The sequence below is a fragment of the Pelodiscus sinensis genome, chromosome 23, assembly GCF_052426305.1.
Source record: "Pelodiscus sinensis isolate ZL-2025 chromosome 23, ASM5242630v1, whole genome shotgun sequence".
Classification (NCBI taxonomy): Eukaryota; Metazoa; Chordata; order Testudines; family Trionychidae; genus Pelodiscus; species Pelodiscus sinensis.
Genome location: NC_143074.1, coordinates 6,828,846 through 6,851,801, shown reverse-complemented (window position 1 = coordinate 6,851,801; position 22,956 = coordinate 6,828,846). Strand labels below are relative to the sequence as shown.

At 52.8% G+C, this 22,956-nt stretch overlaps 1 protein-coding gene across 4 annotated transcripts in view; it reads left to right on the top strand.

Annotated features, from left to right (window-relative positions):
- The window catches only part of ASTN2 (astrotactin 2), a 733,588-nt gene that overhangs the window by 523,742 nt on the left and 186,890 nt on the right, over positions 1 to 22,956 (top strand). For all 4 annotated transcript variants that reach the window (XM_075905850.2, XM_075905849.2, XM_075905851.2 and 1 more), the window contains one exon: positions 6,129 to 6,394. In XM_075905850.2, coding sequence (XP_075761965.1) covers positions 6,129 to 6,394 — 266 coding nt within the window. The remainder of the gene's footprint in view (positions 1 to 6,128; positions 6,395 to 22,956) is intronic.

Sequence of the window (22,956 nt, the reverse complement as noted above, 5' to 3'; positions counted from 1 at the left end):
CTGTCTTGGGTACATCAGCCAGCCAGTGGCACCATTTAATGTGTGCCAATGCAGCAGGTTTGCTGAATGCATAACCTAGGCCTTCCATGGGGCTAGCGTTCTCCTGCAGAGAGAGGGGAGTTCTGCCTCTAAGCTATGTTTAGTCCTAGCCTGACTCACACTGCTTCTTCAGTCAACCTTGAATGTGACCTGGAAGGACCACAGGATAATGTCTGTTCAGTTGAGTCCTTATTATCTTTTGTTTTGGTAGCACCGAAAAGCCTAACTATCATTGTGCTAGGTAGGCCCTATACAAATATCTAGCAAAAGGCCCCAACGAGCTTACAGGTTAAATCAGGGGTGGGGAACCTTTTTGGGGCTGGGGACTGCTGACCCCCAAGCAAATACATTTTGTGTGCTCCAGCCCCATGGTGGGATAGTGGGGAGGGTCTGGAGTGCCAGCGCAGGCTCACCAATGCTGGGAGTGGAGCTCCAACCCTCGGGGGCCAGATCCAGGCAAGCCGGGGGCCACAGGTTCCCTACCCCTGATTTAAACAGACAAACGGCAGGAGAAGAAACAGAGGCATGGAGAGGAGAAATGGCTTACCCAAGGCACAGGCAGAATTTGATTTTCAGTGCAGTGCTCTGTACACTGGGCCATGCTGCCTATCTCTGCTGAGCTATTTTCCAGAGGGGGGCATTGCAGAACACAGTTGCTTTGCTGAGGCTACCAGATTTCATCCCTTTCTTACTTTGTGTATAACCTGAGGTGCTGGAGATTGAACTTTAGATTGTTCCGGGTGTACATGTGTTGGTGCTATTGGTAGCATCTGTGGGATGTGAGTACCATGCTTTATCGATGAGTAACGTGGCCGGGTGCCTTTGTCCCTTAACAGACCTTGTGGCTGCTGGGCAGTTTGCCTGAGGTCTCCTTTTGCATCTTTACCTCCCTCAACCACCTGTTTAGTCTTGTTGAAAGGCAACAGCCCTGAAGTTCTCCAGTTGCACTCGAAACAAACGCCAGTCTTCATCCCGCTGTCCCCGCAATGTGCTTCAGTCCTGCACTGGTGGGGCTGCCTCTAGGGACTAAGAGGCTCTTCGGTTTCAATGGCCCAGTCAGTCTTTGGCCTCTGCTGACACTGGCCAACGGGAATCCAAGAAGCATTTAGCATGGCGGCAGGAATTCGAGAGATTTGGACATCGGTCTATACTGAGACCACCGTGGGCCTGATCTGCTGAATGAGCAGCAGCTACAACAGCCATTGGCTGCAGCTCCTACAAGGCCTTAACTCAGGCCACACCTGGTCTTCCGACATTGAGGCTTTTGGCCAATGACCATCCAAGGAGAGATGCCAGGAGGGAAGGCTCCATATCCCAGTGTAAATGTCTGTCAGCTAGTTCCCCTTTTCTTCAGCTTCCATGCACCTTCTTGACTGCTCACATGACCTCCCTCCTGGAGTGGAAGCTTCACAGATGGGAGAGAGGCTTTAAAATCAATCAATCAATCCACTTGGTAACTAGAGCAAACAAAGAAACCGTCTTGAATTGTGTCCAGAAACAAGCAGAGGCGTGGCGATGGGCCTATCCACTCACAGCTCCCTCAGCCATTCTGCTTAGCTTCGAGGTGTTCTCTGGCAAGATTGGAAATAGCCTGGAACCACCTTTTAAAAACAGAGTCCCTCCAGGAACGGCTTCCAGCTTTCATGCTTCCAGCCTTCAGATACAGCTGTCCTCCCTAGATGCTGAGATGCTTCCTTCACAGGGAGGGATAGCTCAGTGGTTTGAGCATTGGCCTGCTAAACCCAGGGTTGTGAGTTCAATTCCTGCAAAGGCCATTTGGGGCAAAAATTTGTCAGGGATGGTACTTGGTACCGCTGTGAAGACAGGGGACTGGACTCAATGACCTTTCAAAGTCCCTTCCAGTTCTAGGAGATAGGCAATCTCCATTAATATGTGCAGCCTTGGTTAGGTTATATCAGTAACAGCTCTGCTGCATTCCCACCAAATAATTGGTTTGTGGGACTATGCTCACTCTTCCCACAATGTCTTTGATTCTGTGCATGTGAAAGTTCTCTGGCAATCAGACACAGGATGCGGGGCACCATTTCTGGCCCAAAGGGCTTAAAGGATGGTGAATGAATGCTGAGTTTATTTGTATTTCTAATTGGCAAGTGCCTTGCCAGATCAGCTGTGTGTCACTGTAAACTGAGGACACGTATGCAGCTTTAGTACCAAGGGACTGCTGCCAAGGGCGGTCGCCTACCCTCGTGGTTCCTTTCCTGGGGGTTGCTGTGCTCAGGATATGTTTGCTGTAACACGTGTTCTTTATTTGGCTATATAACAGAGATGTGTTTCAGCTGTATCGGCTTCCTGAAAGCAGACAGACTGCGCAGCTTCAGGCTCTCTCCCCTGGAACACCCCACCTGGGAGCCTCTTGCAACCTGAAAGCTGTGATCTTAAATTGTGTTTCAAACTCTTTAGGTGAGAGACCACTTCTGCTGTCAGAGAAGAGGCCGCTCACTGGGAGAGCAAAAGCCTGAAGCCTGTTCTCAATTTATCACTCCGATCTTATTCATGCAACACTCTCATTGATCTTGGCAAGAGTTTGGCTGAAGCAGGACCTCAGAATTTATCTCTTTGGAATTTGGACGGCCAGGAAGTTGCACAGTGGTTGCAAACATTTGAATCTCTTTCAGAAAAAAAAGCCTTGTGTTAATGTTGTAATATTCATTAATAACACATTGTTTCTCCATGGCTGCTTTCACCATAGTATCCCAAACCACTTTGCAATGAGGACTGAGCACTGGACCCCCTCAAGTTGGGGTGGAGAGTGTTAAGTCTTCATGAGAGGAGCAGGATTTTCTTCTTTGAGGAAACTTTTTCCTCCAACTTACCTTCAGCAGCTCCCTTGTGTTGAGTAGCTGCTGTCTCACTTCGGGCTTGGTTCCCTACCCAGCAAGCTCATTCATTGATGTATATTTGGGGCTGACCCAGCATTGTGACCTTACGTGATGACATGGCAATGCCGTATAGTGAGGTGAGGGGATATCGGGCAGTGTCAGCTTGGTTCTGGAGGAGAGAGCTTCCGAGGTGACAAACGTACCGCTCCATGCTGCAGCCCGCTCCACGAGCAGCAAAACGGTCGTTCCTGTGCCGTCGCACTCACTGCAGAGAAGCCTATTTCTAACATTCAACCTATTTCCCACCTCCCTTTCCATTCAGTTTCATCTCCCCCCCAACAGATAGTCACAGATTCCAGGGAAGCTGAGGGGTGGGGGCATGATTTGAAGCGGCGTTCCACCAGCTTTCACATGGCCGCGTTGGAGATGGAACATTTTTAGGGAAAGAGACTGTCACATGCTATTTGTACAGCACCTAGCACCAGGGAACCCTAAGGTGACTGGTATCTAGGCACCATCCTAGTTTCAAAAAGAGTAATAATAGTCCATTATAATGATCACAAGACTTGTCTCACGCCAAGCAAAGGTGCTGTCATGCAAGGCAGCTGGTCCATATAACCTAGAATCTTGACCAGTACTTGATTAAGAATATATCATGATGCTCGCCACCCCCTGTGGTGCATTTCTGTGCTTCGAGGGGGGACAGTCCTTCCTGGCCTCAGCTTGTATTTGCTTCTCACAGAGATCATGTGTGAACCCAGAAACCCACAGCAAAACCCCTTTGAAAGTTCTTGTGGTTTTGCATGATCGAGACTTGAAACCCTGCAACAGACACAATCTGCCTGCAAACTGGATGAAAGGTTACTGGAAAAGCTAATGAACTTTTCAGCAAACCTGGGTTGGAATTAAGGCTCTATGTCTCAGTGAACTTCCATTATCAGCGGTGGTATATCTGACAGCACTAGCGCTAGGCAGAAGGGCTGGTCAACTTTGATTTTGATGACTATTTTCCTTTCCAATGAAAAATAGTCTGTGTTTGCTGTTTGTTATCCTACATGAAAATTATTTAGATCATGATGCAGAGCATACACTTATAAAGTTTGTGGACGATACCAAGCTAGGAGGACTTGCAAGTGCTTTGGAGGATAAGATTAAAATTCAGAATGATCTGGACAAAGTGGAGAAATGGTCTGAAGAAAATAGGGTGAAATTCAATAAGCACAAGTCCAACTCATGACACTTAGGAAGGAACAATCATTTGCGTAGGACGGAGGACTGTGGAATGGGTTCCGGGGGTCATAGTTAAACGTCAACAGTGTTAGCGCTGTTGTAAAAAAAGCAAACGTTGTTCTGAGATGTATTAGCAAAAGAGTCCTAAGCGATATGGGAGACATGGTTCTGCTCTACTCCACGCTGATTGGGCATCAGCTGGAATACTGTGCTTGTGTCCAGTTCTTGCATCACGTTTTAGGAAGGGTGGGACAAATTGGAGAAAGTCTGGAAAAAGAGCAACAAGAATGATTAGGAGTCTAAAAGCATGACTTACTAGAAGAATTACCCAGTGTTGCCTGGGCCATGTGGCCTGCCTGCCAGCTTCTCCCCAGGGCTGGCCAGGAGCAGAGGGCAGTGCACATGTCGCCCGGCAGCTTCTTGGCAGAGTGGCCCAGTGGACGGCTGCTCTCCAGGGCTGGGGTGCTTGTTGCCCTGTGGTCATTTGTGGCTGTGTCTAGACTAGCAAGTTTTTCCGCAAAATTATCTGCTTTTGCGGAAAAACTTGCCAACTGTCTACACTGGCCGCTTGAATTTCCGCAAAAGTACTGACGATATCAAGTAAGATTGTCAGTGCTTTTGCGGAAATACTATGCTGCTCCTGTTTGGGCAAAAGTCTTTTTCTGAAAAACTTTTGCGCAAAAGGGTCAGTGTAGACAGCAGAGATTTATTTTCCGCAAAAAAGCCTCGATTGCGAAAATGGCCATCGGGGCTTTTTTGCGGAAAAGCGCATCTAGATTGGCCACGGACGCTTTTCCGCAAAAAGTGCTTTTGCGGAAAAGCGTCCTGCCAGTCTAGATGTGCTTTTCCGAAAATACTTTTTAACGGAAAATGTTTCCGTTACAAGCATTTCCGGAAAATCATGCCAGTGTAGACGTAGCCTGAGAGTATAACTGTCCCTCCCATCATACTCCTCTCTTTCCATTTGCTGTGAAACAATCACATTCCACACACATCCCCCTGTCCTGGCACAACCAAACACAAACCTTGCTTTAAGTTACTATAAGAGGAAGCTGCACATGAAATTTGGTGGTTCCAGCTCTTACTGTTTAGGAAGAGATCTGAAACAAACACACTCACAGACAGATGGATGTACACACAGAAAGACAGACAGATGCACAAGCTCTCTAAAATATATAGTAGATGAGGGAAGTTTGAAAAAGTGGGTTCATTTGGTCTGGAGATGAGAAGACCGAGAAGGAGCATAATGGCAGTTTTCAAGTACATAAAAGGTTGTTACAAGGAGGAGAGAGAAAAATGATTCTCCTTAGCCTCTTAGGATAGGACAAGAAGCAATGGGCTTAAATTGCAGCAAAGGCAGTTTGGGTTGGACTTTAGGAACCACTTTCTGTCTGGGTGATTAAGCAATGGAATAAATTGCCCAGGGAGGTTGTGGAATCTCCATCATTTGAGATTTTAAAGAGCAGGTCAGACAAACACCTGTCAGGGATGGGCTTGATAATACTACTTAGCCATGCCATTAGATGACCTCTTGAGGTTCCTTCCTGTCCAATGAGTCTCTGATTCTATGAAAACAGTCTCTTCTGACTGGTATTTTCCTTTTTGTTTCACTGGAAAAGGGGGCAGGGAGAGAAGAAAATAAGGGAGACAAAGGGGAAAGAGTGGCTGAATTTTTTTTCGCCAAAGACCAAAAATGTTTGCTTTTCATTTTATTAAAAAAAAAATCAGATCAATGCTTCTTCAAATTGAAACATGAAAATGGAAACATTTCATTGAAAATACTTCCCCCATTTCAATCAGACACACCAAGCAGCAATGTGCAAATGTCATGTTTCCCTTTATCACCCTCACCTTCTCTTGTCCCTACATCCCAGCCTGGTCCCACATGATTTGTGCTGTAAGCAGCAGCATTGATCCTGACTGCTATGGCGGTCAGGTTGCTGACTATGATAGCTTGGCAGAATTTTATTTTGCACTGTTCTCCCTCCCCCCTTCCCTTTCCCCCCGTTCTCTACACAGAAACAACAGAACTCGGTACCAAGAAGGAGCTTAAGTCCATGCCATTCATCACCTACCTCTCAGGCCTGCTGACAGCTCAGATGCTTTCGGACGACCAGCTGATCTCGGGCGTGGAGATCCACTGCGAAGAAAAAGGCCGCTGCCCCTCCACCTGCCACTTGTGTCGACGCCCAGGCAAGGAGCAACTCAGCCCAGCCCCGGTGCTGCTGGAAATTAACCGTGTGGTACCCCTGTACACGCTGATACAGGACAATGACACGAAGGAGGTGAGTGAGGAAGCCTGCTCTGAAAACTTCTCTCTTCCTCTGCTTTTCTCACTTCTCTTCTGCCTGGCCCTCTGCCTGTCCAGCCTGGCACTTTGCATTTTTGTTGTGTGTTTTTACAGCCCCCCACACAATGGGGCCTTGGTTCATGACTAGACCTTCTAGCCACTGCTCCAGAACAAATAGTACATCTCTGTGATCTCCATTGATCCTCTGCCAGTCAGCCTGGTATCTGAGAGCCTAACCAAACACGATGGGCTTAGTGCCCATCTTTCTCACGCAGCCTGGGAGCAACCCCCCCTCCCCTCATTGCACCTTTTCTCCCGCCCTGCCTCTCCCCTTTGAGTATCCGTTCTCCCCTTGAAAGCCAAGCCGGATAGTGCAGGCAGTGTGCAGGGTTCTGTGTCATCTTGCTGAAACTTTCCCGAGGATTCAGCAAAGCGGAAAAATGGCTACCTCTTATGTAGGCTCAGGCCTGGAGCGGCACCCCTGGGTGGGCATGGGGAATCTGGGTGAGATTTTCAGAGCCTTAGGGCATGGCAAAGACCAGCACAGCCCTTGCATAGGGAACTGAGCCTGGGAACAGACCCCTGGGATTCACCCAACCAGCCACTGGAGGTCACTGTTACTCTAACAGGTGCAGGCGGCATGGGGCTCAGCCTGGCCTCTGGCACAGGTCTCTCCCGTCTCTTGCTCTCTGCAAATCCTGCAGGACCGTAAATGTTAATCAGATGTAGATTTATTTGCCGGTTTCCCCGGTCCCTGCTCTCCCACCCCCGCCCCCGGCCCCAAATCCAAAAATGACAGACCTGTTTAAAGTCACTTCTTAGCACCGAGCCTGCACTTGATTAAGGGGCTCCGAGAGAGCCAGAGCGCAGCAGCTGTGGGTGGGACGCGGGGAGCTGCAGGTCTGGAAACAATCCCAGCCCTGAGTAGAGGTGTGACCACCTAGCGTGTCCCCCCCCACCCCGCCGTGCTCTCCCACACCCACAGAGGACAGGGCATCCCTGTCTGCATCCTTCCCCACTCCTGGGCCTGGGATCCCTCTCTCTGCTCCTCGCTCTCCTTCTCCACCCCAGCTGCCTACCTCTCCTCTCTGGCGCCATGTCACTCCTCTCCCGGTCTCCCTTGCTTCTTTCCCCTCTGTCTCTATCTGTCCCTCGCCGCCCTCTGCCTGGCCCATAGCCTCCTCCTTTGTGACAACTGCTGCCTTTCTCTCCAGCCTCCCTTTGCCCCATCCGTAGGAAGAGCCTGTACTCTGTGGCAAAAGCTCCATTCGCCTCCCGGCCCTGGATTGGCTCAGTCTGCCCCTGATGGTGGCATTTAAAGCTGCCCGTCCTTTAGCCAGGCTTGGGAGCATCTCCTGCTTGGCCGGCGAAGCGCAGGGGGGCTGCAGTATTGGGAAGCGGGTGTCGTGCTAGCAGCCCCGCCTGGATCTGAAGGCCTGAGACCGGTAGAGCCCCTAGCCCTGACACAGCCATGACACAGCCTGGGTTTGCCAGCACCAGCTTCTTTTCCCCACCCTTTGCGGGCAGGGAGCATAGAAGATGGACCTTGGTGTCTAAGCAGCTTCTATGCCTCCGCCACCAACACCATCCCATCTGCTTGCCTTCTCCTTCCCCGTGAGAACTTCTGCTTGGACGCCGACCAGCCCTCTTCCCCCAGCCTGGCCGGGAACTAACAGGGTGAATTGCCTTTGAGAGCTGGGGGAGACACAAGGAGGCTGATGCACACGCTGGCTGCTTCTCCACTGCAGAGCAGGAGGGAGCTGTTTGCAGCCTCCTGCAGGCAGCCGACTCCCAGAATAACCCAACAAGACAGTGACTGCTCCTCCTCGGGAGAGCCGTCCGCCCTCACTGCTTGGCAGAGCACTCTCCAGGCAGGGCCTGGGGCAGTGACAGAGAGCCAAGGCTGCCAAAGGCCAAGGTGGATCCAAGAGGGATGTGGGACTCAGCAGGCAGAGCGTGTGTGTTGGGGGGAGAACAGCCGGGAGTGGTCACTGAGCCACGGTTATGCTGTGGTAGGTTGGATGTTATGGGATGTGGGGTGAGGGCAGTTTCTTTGGGGGGAAGGGGAAATGGGTTCGCCAGCAGGCATGGGGTTAATGGAGGGGGGGAAAACAAACAAAAATGAGTGACCTAGCCAGTCTAAAGAGCTCCTGCTGCTACCGCTCATCCGCCAGGAAGTGGGACAGCTTCTCCGCCCCTCCCTTCCTCATGCGCTGGCCTGTGCAAAGGGGAAGTGCGGCCTTCCAGGCTCCTCATCTCCCCATCCCCCTGGAAAGCGCCCCATCTCCCCTCCCTCAGCTGCTACCACGATGCAGCCACCTCCCCCTCCCCCCCGCCTCCTCCCTCTGGGTGCCCAGAGTTCAGCTCTCACTCTTCCCAGGCTCCGAGTAGAAGCGACGTTCCCATGTGCCCTGCCCTGGAAGGGCCTCTTGCTTGGCTTGCGAGTTGGACGCGGGCTGCGTTTCTCCAGCAGCAGCGTCACTCCCTCCCTCCGTCCCGCTGAAGACTGTCCCACCGGCCGCAGCTGGAACGGAGCCCCTAATTGTGCTTTCTGCTGAGGCCCTGAAAAAAACAGCCGCCCTTTTTCAGAGACTCCGATTCACGCGCATGCCCCTCCCCGCACCTGCAAGCTTTGCCCCGAGACGCTTGGCCCTCAGAGGGAGTCTGTCTCTGCAGGCGGGGGTCCAGGCATGGGCCTGCAAATTGGAGGGAAAAGGAGCCTTCCTTCCCTTTCCCCAGCACTTCCTGCTTCAGCAGCTGTTCCTGCCAACGGTTGGGCTTGGTCTTGAGCTGCATGTTCTCTAGCACCCCAGCATCCAGGGCCAAAGTGGGGGGAGGCTGCTCTGAGCGCTGCAGGAGAGGGCGTTTCGGGGCAGAGGGCTGTAGGGAATGCTGCACTGATGGTCATGGCAGCAGGAGGTGCGGACGGTATTCAGCTGAGCACCGGGTGGGAGATGACGGTGTCTGTGTGGTACCATTTCAGTAACCCAGGCCTAGGCCTCCTTTGTGCAGCTGGAGTCTCTGATGTCTGCTTTTGTTACAGGCCCCACTACCCACCCACGGTCCTACTAGGGGCCTTGTTTTCCTCTGTGGCAGGAGACAGGTAATTCCCTCCTTTTGTCTCCCACAGCCACCCCCATCGCAGCTTGCCCTCAGTCCTGGGCTGTCCTCTCTCTCCCCTGCATGCTTAATTCTTGCTGAGCACTTCCTGTTTTCACCTGTTCCATTCTTTCCCTCTTTCCCTCCCCCTCCTTTTTTTTAACCTGGGCATTTTTATCTGGTCTGTCCACCCTTTTCTCCCCATTCCCTCCTCTCTTTCTCTGGTCTTTACCTCCTTTCAGCAGGTTGCCACCCCGCCCCCCCAGCTCTGTGTCCTCTGGCGTGTGAGACAGCTCCCTATGTCCTCGGAGTCACTCAGCCGTAATTCCCAGCAGTCAGCCAGGAGCCCCCAGTAGGAGCTCACCATTCCTCCTGTGGGAGGCTGAGTCAGGGCTCTCAGTGCCAGGGTGAGGAGAGAGCCAAGATGGGCCTGCATGGCTCCTACAGCAGCCTCCGCCCCCAGGCATGATGCCTGCAGGGAAAAGTGCCCAGCCCCCACTGAAAGAAAGACCTGCGGTTGCAGTGAGGCAGGCCGCTTGTTTTAGAGAGGCTGACATCCTCCAGGGTTAGGTTTGCCGGTAGAGAATACGCAGTGGAAACTTCCATGACAGCCATCAGCTAAGTTCAGAGGCCAAGCGCCAAAGGAAGGCGAAGGCGCACGGTCTGTTGTAGAGCTAGATGAGGATCCACCTGCTTGCACAGACAATGCAGTGGTGTCCCCTCCAGGCTTAAGTAGTGCACCTGGCGCGATCCGGGCCCCCGTGAGCACCACCAGACAGGCCCGCAGTGGGGAGCACATCCCTCAGTTCTCAGCTCCCCCGGGCTCCCAGCCCCTCTGACGCTGTTCTGCCAGACCTGCCGAGGAGTCAGCAGCGGCTCAGGGTCCAGCAGACCTAGGTTCTGCCCTTGCCGCTCTTCCTTGTCTGGAAGGAATCCCTTCCGTGGGAGCACAGCGTCCTCTCAGGCCTCCCCATGCCCCGCGGCGGTGACAGCTGCTCCAGGCCCCGCCCCCGGCCGTAAACGTCACTGCCCCCTTTCGCCTCCCGCAGTGGCACTCGGATGACTTCTGCGCCACTTAGTCGGTCCGCCGCGTGGGAGCAAGTGGCGCAAGTGACCATTTGTGCTCCGCGGTCCCTTGAGTGAGAGGCAGGAGGGGGAGGAGAAGAGAAAGAGAGAGACAGAGAGAGAGGCAGGAGGGGGAGGAGAAGAGAAAGAGAGAGACAGAGAGAGAGGCAGGAGGGGGAGGAGAAGAGAAAGAGAGAGACAGAGAGAGAGGCAGGGGGAGGGGGAGGAGAGCTGAGAGAGAGAGGGGAAGGCAGTAAGAGGAGGAGAGAGAGAGAAAAAGACATGGAGCAAGAGACCGGAGGCTCAGGAGAGAAGACCGAAATGGAGGAGAGACCTGAAAATCCCATCTTATGCCAGGCTGATTGGCTAGTTCCAAAATAACTGAGCACTGTAGATGTAGCCTCAGTGGCCACGCCAGGGAGTAAACGCTGCTTCTCCTGAGTTCTAGTCTAGAGGCCATTGACCCTACCCATTGGAATCCATGGGAGAGGTGCCCCCCCCAGCCAGAGGCCAGTTATGTAACCCATGCGCCCTCTTCTCCTGCCTGTCCCTTGCCCACATGGGTTTTTGCTCACTTGTGATTCCTTGAACATTTCTTTCCTGCTAAGGGCCCAATGGTGAGCCAGCTGATGCGGCACAGCAAGGGGTCAGCAGGTCCCTCTGCCTATGCTATCCCTCTCCGGGGGCAGGGCATGAGAGGGACTGGCAGTGGGCGGAGCCTTGGCTGCTCCCTCCCACCACCCACCGCTACTGATGGGGAAGTGATCGAGACTTGGCATAGAGCTGGTGCAGGTAATGTCCCCGCCCCAGAGTGATTCTCAGAGCTCCCCTGTGGTTCCTGGCCTCTCCCAGGGCAGTGTAGCTACATGCTCCCCCTTAGGTGGGACGAGCTGTAAAATTACACTCTTGCCATAAAAAATATAGATGGTATCATGAGCTTTCGGGGGTTGTGTCTATGGAAGCTCACGACACCATCTACATTTTTTGTTAGTCTCTAAGGTGCTGCGGGACTATTCGCTGTTTTTCAAGCTTTTTCAGTTACAGACTAAGAGGCCACCCCTCTGAAACTTCCGCCATAGTCGATTGGCTGCTAGGAACAGCAGCTCCGTAAGAGAGCAGAACGGAGAGGTACTAAAACATCAGCCGGCATAGCATCCTCCTCCAGCATCCAGCTTGAGTCCTGCGGCTGGTCTCAGCCAGTTGCGGGGGTAGAGATACTGACCGTTAGCACAAACAACAAATGCAGGTGTCTAGGACTATCACTCAGACCCCAAGGGTCCGGCCTGGTGGGATGACTCAGACCAGACAGGCGTCACCGCAGCAGCCTTGCAACATAAATCACATCCAAACTAGCCTAGTTTTTAACTTCTGAGCACAGGATCTGCACTTATTCCTCCGTAAGCTTGCGGTTGCTGTCTCCTGTTGGAGTCGATACTATTCCGTAGATGTAGCTAATGCTCTCCAGTGGGATATCTGCAGACAGAATGGGAGGTCTACACATGTATTTGGCAAATAGCCCATGGGTTGGTTGATCGTGAATATTTGAATTTGGATTTCAATGTTGCTTTCTGCAAATACCTGCACCTCTGAGTTTTGGAAGCTCTCTTTCATACACGCTTTCCCGGCCACTCCACTGCTCCAGCTTCCCTGGGACTCAGTGACAAGTGGGATGAGCCCAGCCAAGAATATTCATTTCCAAATTCAACCCCCTGTTCACAGTCATCTGGGGCCCAAAGCAGGACTCGAGCCAGCCGTCTGTGCTGTGCTGAGGGGGCTGTTAGGGATGGGTTCTGTAGTAACAGGACTGCCTGTTCTCCACTGAGAACCCCTACCGGTGACATTGATGTGACATGGGTGGAATGGGGTGACGTTGTGGCCTCTCTTCCGTCTAGAACTGGTACCCAATGTAGTTTCAAGTGAGCGCCTGTCCACTGCTTCCTGTCTGAGTCTGGCTTGATGCGAATGGGCAGAGAGAGGTTATGACTGAGGCTTGTATTGGGAGACATTAGAGGTCTCTGGGGACCATGTCAGTGTACAGGTCAGTCTGCTGTCTCTGTACCATCTCAGTCTGCTGGTGTTCCGTTGTGACAGAGGCACTGTCGCAGTGGGTGTCAGCTAGGGTCTGCCCGTTCCAGGATGCTATGTCTGATAGTGGTCAGAGCTAGTGGTCAGTCAGAGATTCAGGGGGAGGTGCAGCATACTCTTTACTATCAAGGTACTGAGTAACCCTCTCCTCCGTCGTTGATTGGCCAGTTCGGCTCGTATACTGAAGCCCAATGGTTTCTCTCCTTCCAACATCTTTGTTTTGTCTTATGGAAAAGCTGCCCCTCCCCAGGACCCTTGTCAGCCAAGTGAACGCAGTGGCCATGGAATAGCCCCGCAGGAAGAAACGTGAACCCACCTCACAGCGTTTTCTTGGGCAGGCCCCAAGGCTAGGGAAAGGAGTTACTCCACCCTGCCTTTGTGAGGGTGCATTTTAGATGTCTGCCGTGCCCGTTTGATAGTGGTTGGTCTTTTGGGCTTAGCCCATACTTTTCCCAGCCTCTTCCTACCCTCTGTTGCCCTCACATCCACCAACGACTCCAACCTTGAGCTTGGGGAATGTCCATCACCTTCAACGACAGGGCAGAGGGAAGTCCTCTGGCTCTGAGCGCCGCCAGGAGTAAAAGGAAGCAGGCAAAGCCTGTAATACTGTCATTCTCACCTTTCTGCTGCCTTGACTTCTCAGCTCTCTGCAGCTGTGTGATTGACTAACAGCCCAGCTCATGATAATCACCGAGAGGCACAGGCCGAGCGAGAGAGACATCAGCTTTGCGTCCTCTGGAAACCTCCAAGGCCCCTGGAATACGCGGTTGGAAAAGGAGCCAGCCAGCTAACCCTGAGAGGCAGCAGCGAGAGAATGGAGACATGCTGCTTATGCATCCCCCCCCATGCTCTCTGAACATCACAGAACAGAGGCCTAGCAGATTCGGCGTATGCAGGAATCCAGGCCGCCAGCACTGATAGCCAGCCACGGGGTGCTGGTTTGACTGGCCGAGGCCTTCCTCTTTCAGGGATATTATTTTCATTTGCATTGCACTTTCCCCCATCAAAAAACCAAAACAAACAAAAAAAGGCTCTCACAAGCGCGGCGCAGCCAGCTGCAGAAACGCTTAGAGGGCTGGGGGAAAGGGAACAAGGGGAGATTAATCTCATCCCCTTTGGGAGATTGATTCAAAGCTCTGTTTGTGTTTAAGGAGACAAATGAACTTCTAGTTAGAATTTTAGGAGACCCCTGGGACATTTATTTAATTTTCAATGTGAGTAATCTCAGCATTAATCTCTAGCTGTGTCGCCCTCGCAGCTCAGAGCACAACACAGGCAGCGCTTGCTGCATGAGTGGAGCTGCCAGGGGGCTTGGTCAGAAGCACTCCTGGCAGCCTCACCTCGGGAAGAGGAGGGGCTGGACTCCGTCCACACCCTGGTTCTTCCTCAGCTGCTGGAGATGCCCGGGGCCAGTGAGTGACCTTGTACTCTGGGAGGGCGGGGAGCAGTGTTTCTTTATCTGCCCAGCCCCCAGTGGAGATTGCTCCCACTGCAGCCAGTGTGCACGTGAGAGAGCCTCCTGCATGCTCCATACCGCTGTGGGAACAGACGTCTCTTTAGACCAGGGGTGGGGAACCTTAGGCCTGGGGGATGGATGCGGCCTCTGGTTTGCCTGGATCCAGCCCCCGAGGCTCAGGTCTCCCCCCAGCATTGGGGAGCCCGCACTGACACGCCAGCCCCCCACTGCTCCACTGCACACAAAATCTGGGCTGGTGTGGGAGGAGAATGTGGAAAGTGTCTTTCTCCTTCCCAGTTGGGGGTCACGTCACTTGTGTGCAGCCCCCGACTCATTTTCCTGTGGTTCAGTGGCCCCTGACCCAAAAAGGGTTCCCCAGCCCTGATTTAGACTGTAGCACAGTTCTACATTACTGCTGGGGCCTGAGGCTGTGGGCTGCACTTGGCCTTGTTCACCCAGCTCCCCTTCCCTGCGTCTCTGCATGGATCTGAAAAGGCTCAGCAGAGCCAACGTTGGACTCTTCCCACTTTGCCAGAAACCTTCAATTCCGGCTGTGTTTGTGCCCCACAGGCACTGGCCTGGCAGGTCTAGAGGGCCCTGGATCTGCACGTTCGCGAGTAGCTGTTGGTATGGCCAGTGCATGTCTTAAGCAAGGAGAGGACAGCTCCCTTCTTCTCGTCACAAAGAGGAGCCTGGTCAATAAAGGTGCACTGAGATGTGTCCCCTGAGTGCCAGTCTGTCCTCATCATCAACATTTCACCTACCATCCTCAGCAGCTCTAGGAGTCTGCCCATCAGTGCTGCATGTCTGGGACACACACTCCAGCCTGTGGAGACCTCGAAACTCTGTGACCGAAGGTGAGGGGTTGCAACTGGAACCGTAGAAAGCTCCACCGATGACACCAGCTATGCCAGAATCCTCAAATCCTTGCTGTCCACCTCCCCTTCCTCCCCCCTTCTCTGTCTCTCTCACTCTCACTCACCGCACAGAGCAGATGGGGAAGCAGAAGGACATTTAGACACATATTGGCCATCTGTCCCTCTTAAATTTGGCCAAGTAAACCTCCAACAGCCGGAAAAAGCAGAGAAATCCAGCAGAGAAGGCTCTCGTTAGTTCTTCACAGCATTCCTGGTAGCCTATGCCCCTCGGATGGCCTGCGCATTCCAGCCAGCCAAACTGGGCCTTGGTTCCAGTCAGCACGGGAGATCAGGCCCTGATCTTGGCTGAGGGAGACACTGCTTCAGCACTGAGGAAGAGTGCAGTGTTTGCATTGAGCCTGACCCACAGAGATAGCCTGGAGTTCTCCCTGGCTATGAGACCCCCTCAGAGACCATGGGGTTGTCTTAGTTTGGTTGACTGCGTTGCTGAAGAGGTTGTGGCACATTGATGAAAAGGCCAGAGGAAGGGAAATGCCTTTATCACACATTCCAGGTCCCTGTTTTGCCAAATCTCTTTTGAGTGCTGAGCTGGGAGGGAGGCTGTAATTAAAAGTCATGCCCCCCTCAAGTCATTTTACCGCCTTTGTACTAAGCTTTCTCTCAGAAATTCCCTGCACTGCAGCAACACGGGCTGCTAGTGCGAGCAAAGAGCCGGCGTTGTTACCCCCACGTCAATCAAACCTGCTCTGAGCACCAGACGACACAGTGGCAAAAGCAGCAGCAGCAGCCTGTCTAACCTGCCACTCCCAAGTCCCGAGGTTTTGCAGCGTGGGCCTGCTCCAGTGGCAGACCCAAGTCAGAAGGTCTGCCTAGTGCAATAGGGACATGCTAGCACAGATATAAGACCACAATCCAGGAGCTGTAAACCCGGTGAGGATGTCCAAGCACTGGCTTGGAAACACCAAAGCTCACAAGTCCTGGCCCTGCAAACCTGGGTTTGCAATCTACAATGGACATACTGCAAGTGCTACTGGAATACTCAGGAGCATAGTTCCCGCTAAGGTGCGCGCCTGCACAGCCGTGCACAAAGAATTCTTCCCCCACCCACCTCTGCTGGAGAATTGTGTGACAGGCGGCTACTCTGGTGGGCAGAGCTGGCTGAGATGGCATGGTGAGAGAACCACTGGGGTGAGGGGCCAGGACCTGCCATCGCCGCATGGTGTGCGAAAGGACTGCTCTGGTGGCTAGGGCCTATTTTGGCAGCTGGGTTGGGAACAGGACCTGCACATGGCTGGGGGTGGTCTGCTCCGGCAACTGGGAACAGGACATGGCAGGGACAGGGGGAGGTGTGCTCCGGCAGCTGGGAATGGGACATGCTATGGGGGAATGGGACATGTGGGGGGGGGGGGGATCTGATCCAGAATCTGGGAACGTGTCTATTAATAAATTGGGTGCCACGGGGCACACATCCAAACCAGCGCACATGAGCTCAATATTGGTGCACAAGCCAAAACTCACTCTGCTCATGGTTGGAAAATCTTAGAGGGAACCCTGCCCAGGAGTCCAAGGGGCAATCAGCCCCAGTTCAGGGATTTGATCGGGCTTAGCACAGGTGTGAGAGCACACCCACATTGTTGGGGTGCTCGGGGCGGAGGAGGAGCGGGAAGCGATGACAGAGGAGAGAGGATAGGCAGACTTACTGCATCCGAGGGTACTGAGGAAGTTGGCAAATGTCATTGAGGAGCCTTTGGCCATTATCTTTGAAAAGTCGTGGAGATTGGGAGGGATCCCGGATGATTGGAAAAAGGCAAATGTAGTGCCCATCTTTAAAAAAGGGAAGAAGGACGATCCAGGGAATTATAGGCCAGTCAGTCTTACCTCAGTCCCTGGAAAAATCATGGAAGGGATCCTCAAGGAATCCATTTTGAGGCACTTGGAAGAGGGGGATGTGATCAGGAATAGTCAGCATGGATTCAACAAGGGCAAGTCGTACCTGACCAATCTGATTAGCTTCTATGATGAGGTAACTGGCTCTATGGACATGGGAAAATCAGTGGATGTGACATACCTTCACTTTAGCAAGTCTTTTGATACCGTCTCCCACAATATTCTTGCCAGCAAGTTAAAGAAATGCGGATTGGATAAATGGACGGTAAGATGGATAGAAAGTTGGCTAGAAGGCCGGGCCCAGCGGGTAGTGATCAACAGCTCGATGTCAGGATGGCGGTTGGTTTCTAGTGGAGTGCCCCAAGGTTCAGTTCTAGGACCGGTGTTGTTCAATATCTTTATTAATGACCTGGATGAGGGGATGGATTGCACCCTCAGCAACTTTGCAGATGACACTAAGCTGGGGGGAGAGGTAGATACACTCAAGGGCAGCGATAAGGTCCAGAGTGACTTAGACAAATTGGAGGACTGGGCCACAAGAAATCTGATGAGGTTCAACAAGGACAAGTGCAGAGTCCTGCCCTTGGGACGGAAGAATCCCAAACATTGTTACAGGCTGGGGACCAACTGGCTAGTAGCAGTCCTGCAGAAAAGGACCTGGGGATTACAGTGGATGAGAAGCTGGATATGAGTCAACAGTGCGCCCTTGTAGCCAAGAAGGCTAATGGCATATTAGGATGCATTAAGAGGATCATTGCCAGCAGATCCAGAGATGTGATTATTCCCCTTTATTTGGCTCTTGTGAGGCCACATCTAGAGTATCATGTCCATTTCTGGGCCCCCCCACTACAAAAAGGATGTGGACGCATTGGAGAGGGTCCAGTGGAGGGCAACCAAAATGATGAGGGGGCTGGAGCACACAACCTACAAGGAGAGACTGAGGAAGTTGGGTCCGTTTAGTCTGCAGAAGCGAAGAGGGAGGGGGGGTTTGATAGCAGCCTTCAACTTCCTGAAGGGAGGTTCCAAACTGCCTGGAGAATGACTATTCTCAGTAGTGACAGATGGCAGAACAAGGAGCAATGGTCTCAAGTTGCAGTGGGAGAGGTCCAGGTTGGTGTCAGGGTGCGAGCCCCCCACTGTGCCTCAGTGCCCCCTGACTGTCCTCATATAGCCCCTCTCAGGTCAAGTTACAGTCTATATGGGTTGCTCATCATTGGCACAGTCTGTTGCAACCACCCTGCTTACCAAGCTGGCCTCACGATCCGGCTCCAAATCCAGGGTCTTGTCTCCAGCCCCTAGCCAGGGTCTTGGCTGCCGTCTCCAGCCCTTGCTGGCTATCCCCAGCCTGTCTCCCTCCAAGGAGCTCCTGGTTCCTGTGCAGTCAGCCCTCCACTCGCCCCTTTATAGCTGACAGCTGGGCTCGCCTAGCCACCCGGGCTTCTCTGGATCTCTGACAGCTGGGCTCTCATTAGCCTAGCCGCTTCAGCTGGGTTCTTCCAGCCACCCTAAGGCTCAAGACCTGAGCCTTGGGCTTAAAGGCCCAGTGCAGGGCAGGCACCCTGTCACAGTTGGATATTAGGAAAAACTATTTCACTAGGAGGGTGGTGAAGCACTGGAATGGGTTACCTAGGGAGGTGGTGGAGTCTCCATCCCTAGAAGTGTTTAAGTCTCGGCTTGACAAAGCGCTGGCTGGGTTGATTTAGTTGGATTGGTCCTGCCTAGAGCAGGGGGCTGGACTTGATGACCTTGTAAGGTCTCTTCCAGCTCTGTGGTTCTATGATTCTATGATTTGCTGCCAATCAACTATCCAGGCACCTGCAGGGCTTGGGGCGATCCCTGTGAGACTTGCAAGCCAATGTAGGTCTGGCTAGCTTGGCCAAGTCCCCCCTTTCCATTTCTGATTCCCATGAGCTATCTCAGTTTGCCCCAGAGGCAGAGCCAACCTGGAACCGGGAAAGCCAGCGCCCTGCATTGAGGAAATGCAGTAGCGATGAGCGCATCAGTGAATGTGGGGTGAAAAAAATCAAAGTGGAGCTGGAGCATGTCAGATTTGGATTGACTCAGAGCACTTATGACCTCCAGCTACCCAGGAGGGACTGCACACAGAGATTGTGTGATGTTGCTCTTTCCCCTTGAAGTCAGTTCAAGCAGATAGAGATTTTTGTGCTTCTGCCTGTTAGTCCCATTTTTCAGGGCTGTTTCTCTGTGGTATCCCAGAGCTGCTTGTTTTAGGGGAGGGGAGGAGAAAACCGTACATGTGATCAGCAGGCATGCCAGGGAAACTGCCATTCCCAGGGCCTTGGTTCCAACACTGCAACTCTCACTGGCTTCTCCAAGCTTTCTGTGGTCCTGGACCAGAAGTAAAAGGCTAGACAAGCTTCTGAAAGCAAAGCAAACACGCCGTGCAGGCAGAGAACTTCTCCAAAGCAGAGTCTGAAGACAGGAAAGGTTGGTGCCAGTAATTTATTTTTCCATGGACAAAGTTGAAAGGGCGCCAGAGCAATTGGGAACAGCATTATTATTGGATGTGTTTTTTAATAATATCTGTTAATTGGTACTTATTATTCTTGCATTAATACACTGTGCAAAGTTTGGCTACTTGGGCCTCCTCCCGATATGGATCTTGTCTACATCCGACATGCATTTGAGACAGGGCGGAGGGCCAATCTGATTGTGCTATAATAGGGAGCTTGGTATTCTAGGTGTGAAAGCAACACCCATTCACCCAGCCGGGAATGTCACTGCAGTAGAAATGTTGCCTGATGCTGCCAGGTTTTCCAGTTTCCTCTGCTGCTCCCTTGTCTCCCATAAATAATAGGGAGCATTGCCCGGCCTGGATCCTTCCCAGCACCCCGACCTTTCTTGCAAAATGTCAAAGCCCTCCACTGGCTGGATTGCAAGAGAGACTGCTCCCCTGAGAGGCAGCCAGAGAAGAGGAGGGTGTGCACACTAGAAAATGTGGTCACCTATCAAGAACAGTAGGGAAATTTCCCCTTCCTTTGCATTGACCCTGGAACAGACTTGCAGATGCAAACTCTGTGACCCTGGAAAGAGTCCCTGGACTGGGAAGTCCGGTTTTTTTATCTCCACACTTAGAGTATGTCTAGACAACATGCCTCTGCTGACAGAAGCACATACATTAGACATACCAACATAGTCAATTTAAATATCCCCCACTTGGTTAGAATAAAAATGGCCGCAGCTGTTTATCGGCACAAACTGGCAGTCAAGACGGGGATCAGTCGACAAGGAAAGCCTTTGCTGACCGATCTTGTAAACCTCGTTTCACGTTATCGGTTACCCAGCTATGGCCGGCAGCCAGTGCGCTCCTGTCCCCACTATTGGGGAGCCCTCCGCCATCCCACACAGCTCCCTCTGTAGCAGAGGCAACAGTGCGTGGTGGCAGGCGGAGCCGGTCCGTGAGGCGAGCTCGTTTAAAAAACACTTCCCCGTGCAGACCAGCTACCTAGTGCCCTGCACTGCTGCTTCTGATACAGAGGCAGCAGCGCAGGGTGGCAACAGCCCCTGTGTGTGGAGGGTCCGAACTCCCCATGTACAGAGATTGCTCTGCTGGATATGGACCAGCCTCTGTCTACGGGGAGCTCAGCCCTGCCATGGACAGAGGCTGCTTCCCAGAAGCCTCCTCTGCCCCCCCACCATGCTGCTACATCTGATAGACATGCTCCCCCCAGCACTGGCTCCTGCCTGCCCCCTCCCTGACCTCTGTAGGAGGCAGCAAGGCGGGGACTGGAGCAGGCAGGTCTACAGAGCCGATACACATGGGGAGCTGGCTTGAAGGCCAGCTTCCTGCCCATATTGGCTCCAGCCTACACCCTCACCCTCTGTATTGCTGGCTCTCAATCAGAGGCAGCAGTGCAGGGGTAGGGAGTGCAGGCAGATCTGGTTCTCCCGGGGAGCCCCCTTGAAGCCAACTCCTCATGGGCACCAACTGCCGCTCCTTCCCCCCCACCCCTTTGATACAAAGGCAGCAGCGGAGAGAGGAGGTGGGAATGCATGTACTCAACAAGATTAACTGGGAAGTCGAGGCGTATCGGTTAATCATATCGTCAACTGCACGTTGACATCCCTATTGCATATATTTGCCTTTGTCATTCTTCCTGAAAACGAGGCAAGCACTCTCCACAGAAGTTCTTTGAGCCAAAGCGTATGTTAGGTCGGGTGTCCAAGTCCTCGGCAACACCAGATGACTCCCTGTTTTCAGAAAGGCTGAGCACACAGCTTGCATCCAGCCCTTCGAGCTCTTTGGAAAGCCTGATGCTCACGATGGGTGCTCAGTCCTTCTGAAAAGAATTGCCTGAAAACTGGGACACTTGAAGGGAATTCTCCCTCCCCGCTACCCAGCCACTCTTCCTAAGTCCCAGAGGTGGAATTTTCTTTGTGTTTAAGGCCTTGAACGCTGGACAGGGACCCTCACATTATTTCCCAGCAACCCCAAAACCCCGCCCGCCAGGAGTGACGTTTCATCACTCCCTTTCTCACCCGCGCATGACCTGTTGGCGGCAGTTAAAATGTTTCTGTGTTCAGTTGCTGAGCCTCTGAGGCATGAAAACTAAACAAGCCCCGTGTCCCCCATCGCACAACCAGTCAGAGAAATAAGACCCGTCTGCACTCACGTCTGGGATGGATGGGGTGCCCGGGTCATTCGTTTTCCTGATATTTGTTAAGAATAGACTCAACAGATGGTAAGATGGGGCTTTATGGCTCGTTATGTCTAGAACACGTCAAAACAAACAAAGTAGCCGTCTTGTGGGGGAAACCATCAATCCGTACTATGGGTATGGGCGGGTGTGGGGTGTCAGCCTTATTATACCGTAAAGAGCACATTTGATGCTGTTGCTGTGATTCATAACGCTATATATCTAATGGTGTGACTCCTCAGCTAGAAAATAAACCTTCCGCGCCAGTTTCTCCTCTCATAAATCTCCCTCTGGCACTGAAGGATGTGAACCAAGTGGCCTGACTCACAGGGAACCAATACCTTGTGGATACTTTAACTTGAAGGGGAAAGCTGCCAGGGCCGAGGGTTCTGGGGAACAGCCAGCTCCTACAAGACAAGCGGCCTGTTCAGTGCATTATGGGAAGGGGGTTATTCAGCCATCATGGGCTCTGCCGTCATGGAGGATGAGATGCTGAGCACCCTCATTTCCCACAAATTAGCTGTTGCTCAGCCCTTTGCCAGGATCGGGCCCTAACCCAGCACCTCTAGGGTTAACGTTACGGTGCCAAGGGGCCTCCCTTGCCAGTCGTCCCAGGCTGAGGTGGTGTCACAGAGAACATAAGAACGGCCATACTGGGTCAGTCCATCCAGCCCAGTGTCCTCTCTGCCCACAGCGGCCAATGCCAGGTGCCCCAGAGGGAGTGAACAGAACAGGGAACCATCCAGTGACCCCTCCCCTGTCACCCATTCCTGGCTTCTGACAAACAGTCTGGGGACATGGTCCCTGCCCAAAGAAGGGTTAATGGGGTGGAATGGGGATAATTACCCCTCAGTCACAGCCAGGCACCAAGGCAGGAGGTAGCTGTGTCAAGGATCAGAAAGGGCCGACTCCTGGAGGATTAACCCCCAGGCCCACACGCCCCAATGCCGGGATAAGGAGCAGAGACAATAGTCTTCAGTCTCCCAGGGCCAGGGCTGGATTGGAGGGTTGGGGACTGTCACAGCTGTGTTTGGAGATGACTCTCTACTCCAAGACTGAGATCTGGCAGATCTCTCCCTTTCAGACGTGTCCCCGCATTGTCCTCTGCGAGGAGTCCTTTTCCGCCTGGAACTCACTGTATGGATTACAGGAATTGCAGTTTCTCCTTTGTGTATGTACAAGGGCTCCCCACAGTATCCCTTCCTAGTCAGGAAAGCAAGCAAGCAGACAACCAAGTTCCGGTGAAAGCCCCGCTTGCAGGGCATGATAGCAGATAGCCCAAGAACATTCCCTCCAGGAATCAGATAGCACCCCAGAAAGACATGCCGGCACCCCACGAGCCAGGTGGGTCCCACTAATCTGGTGCTACATCCATGCAGGGCAGCCAAGAACTGAGGAGAACCCACAGAAGGAAATGCTGCAGGCAACA